At 64.5% G+C, this 231-nt stretch overlaps 1 protein-coding gene across 1 annotated transcript in view; it reads left to right on the forward strand.

The window, feature by feature from the left end:
- G6PC (glucose-6-phosphatase, catalytic subunit) overlaps positions 1-231 on the forward strand; it is a 2,821-nt gene that overhangs the window by 1,690 nt on the left and 900 nt on the right. Inside the window, exon 4 of the mRNA XM_009872230.1 lies at positions 97-212. Within this exon, the coding sequence (XP_009870532.1) occupies positions 97-212 (116 nt within the window). The remainder of the gene's footprint in view (positions 1-96; positions 213-231) is intronic.

Genomic DNA, 231 nt, shown 5'->3' on the forward strand with positions numbered 1-231 from the left:
GGATGGGCGGCCGGGCACTGCTTGGGTTATGCCACGGCAGCACCCCAGGCAGCACCAGCCGGCCCCAGCACCGATGTGACTGCCTGTCCCTTGCAGGGTGCTGTGGATGGTGCTTTGGACGGGGTTCTGGGCAGTTCAGGTCTGTGTCTGCCTGTCCCGAGTCTTCATTGCTGCCCACTTCCCCCACCAGGTCATCGCGGGAGTCATCTCAGGTGAGTACATGGGAGCCCC

The sequence above is a fragment of the Apaloderma vittatum genome, unplaced genomic scaffold (assembly GCF_000703405.1).
Source record: "Apaloderma vittatum isolate BGI_N311 unplaced genomic scaffold, ASM70340v1 scaffold24746, whole genome shotgun sequence".
NCBI classification, from domain to species: domain Eukaryota; kingdom Metazoa; phylum Chordata; class Aves; order Trogoniformes; family Trogonidae; genus Apaloderma; species Apaloderma vittatum.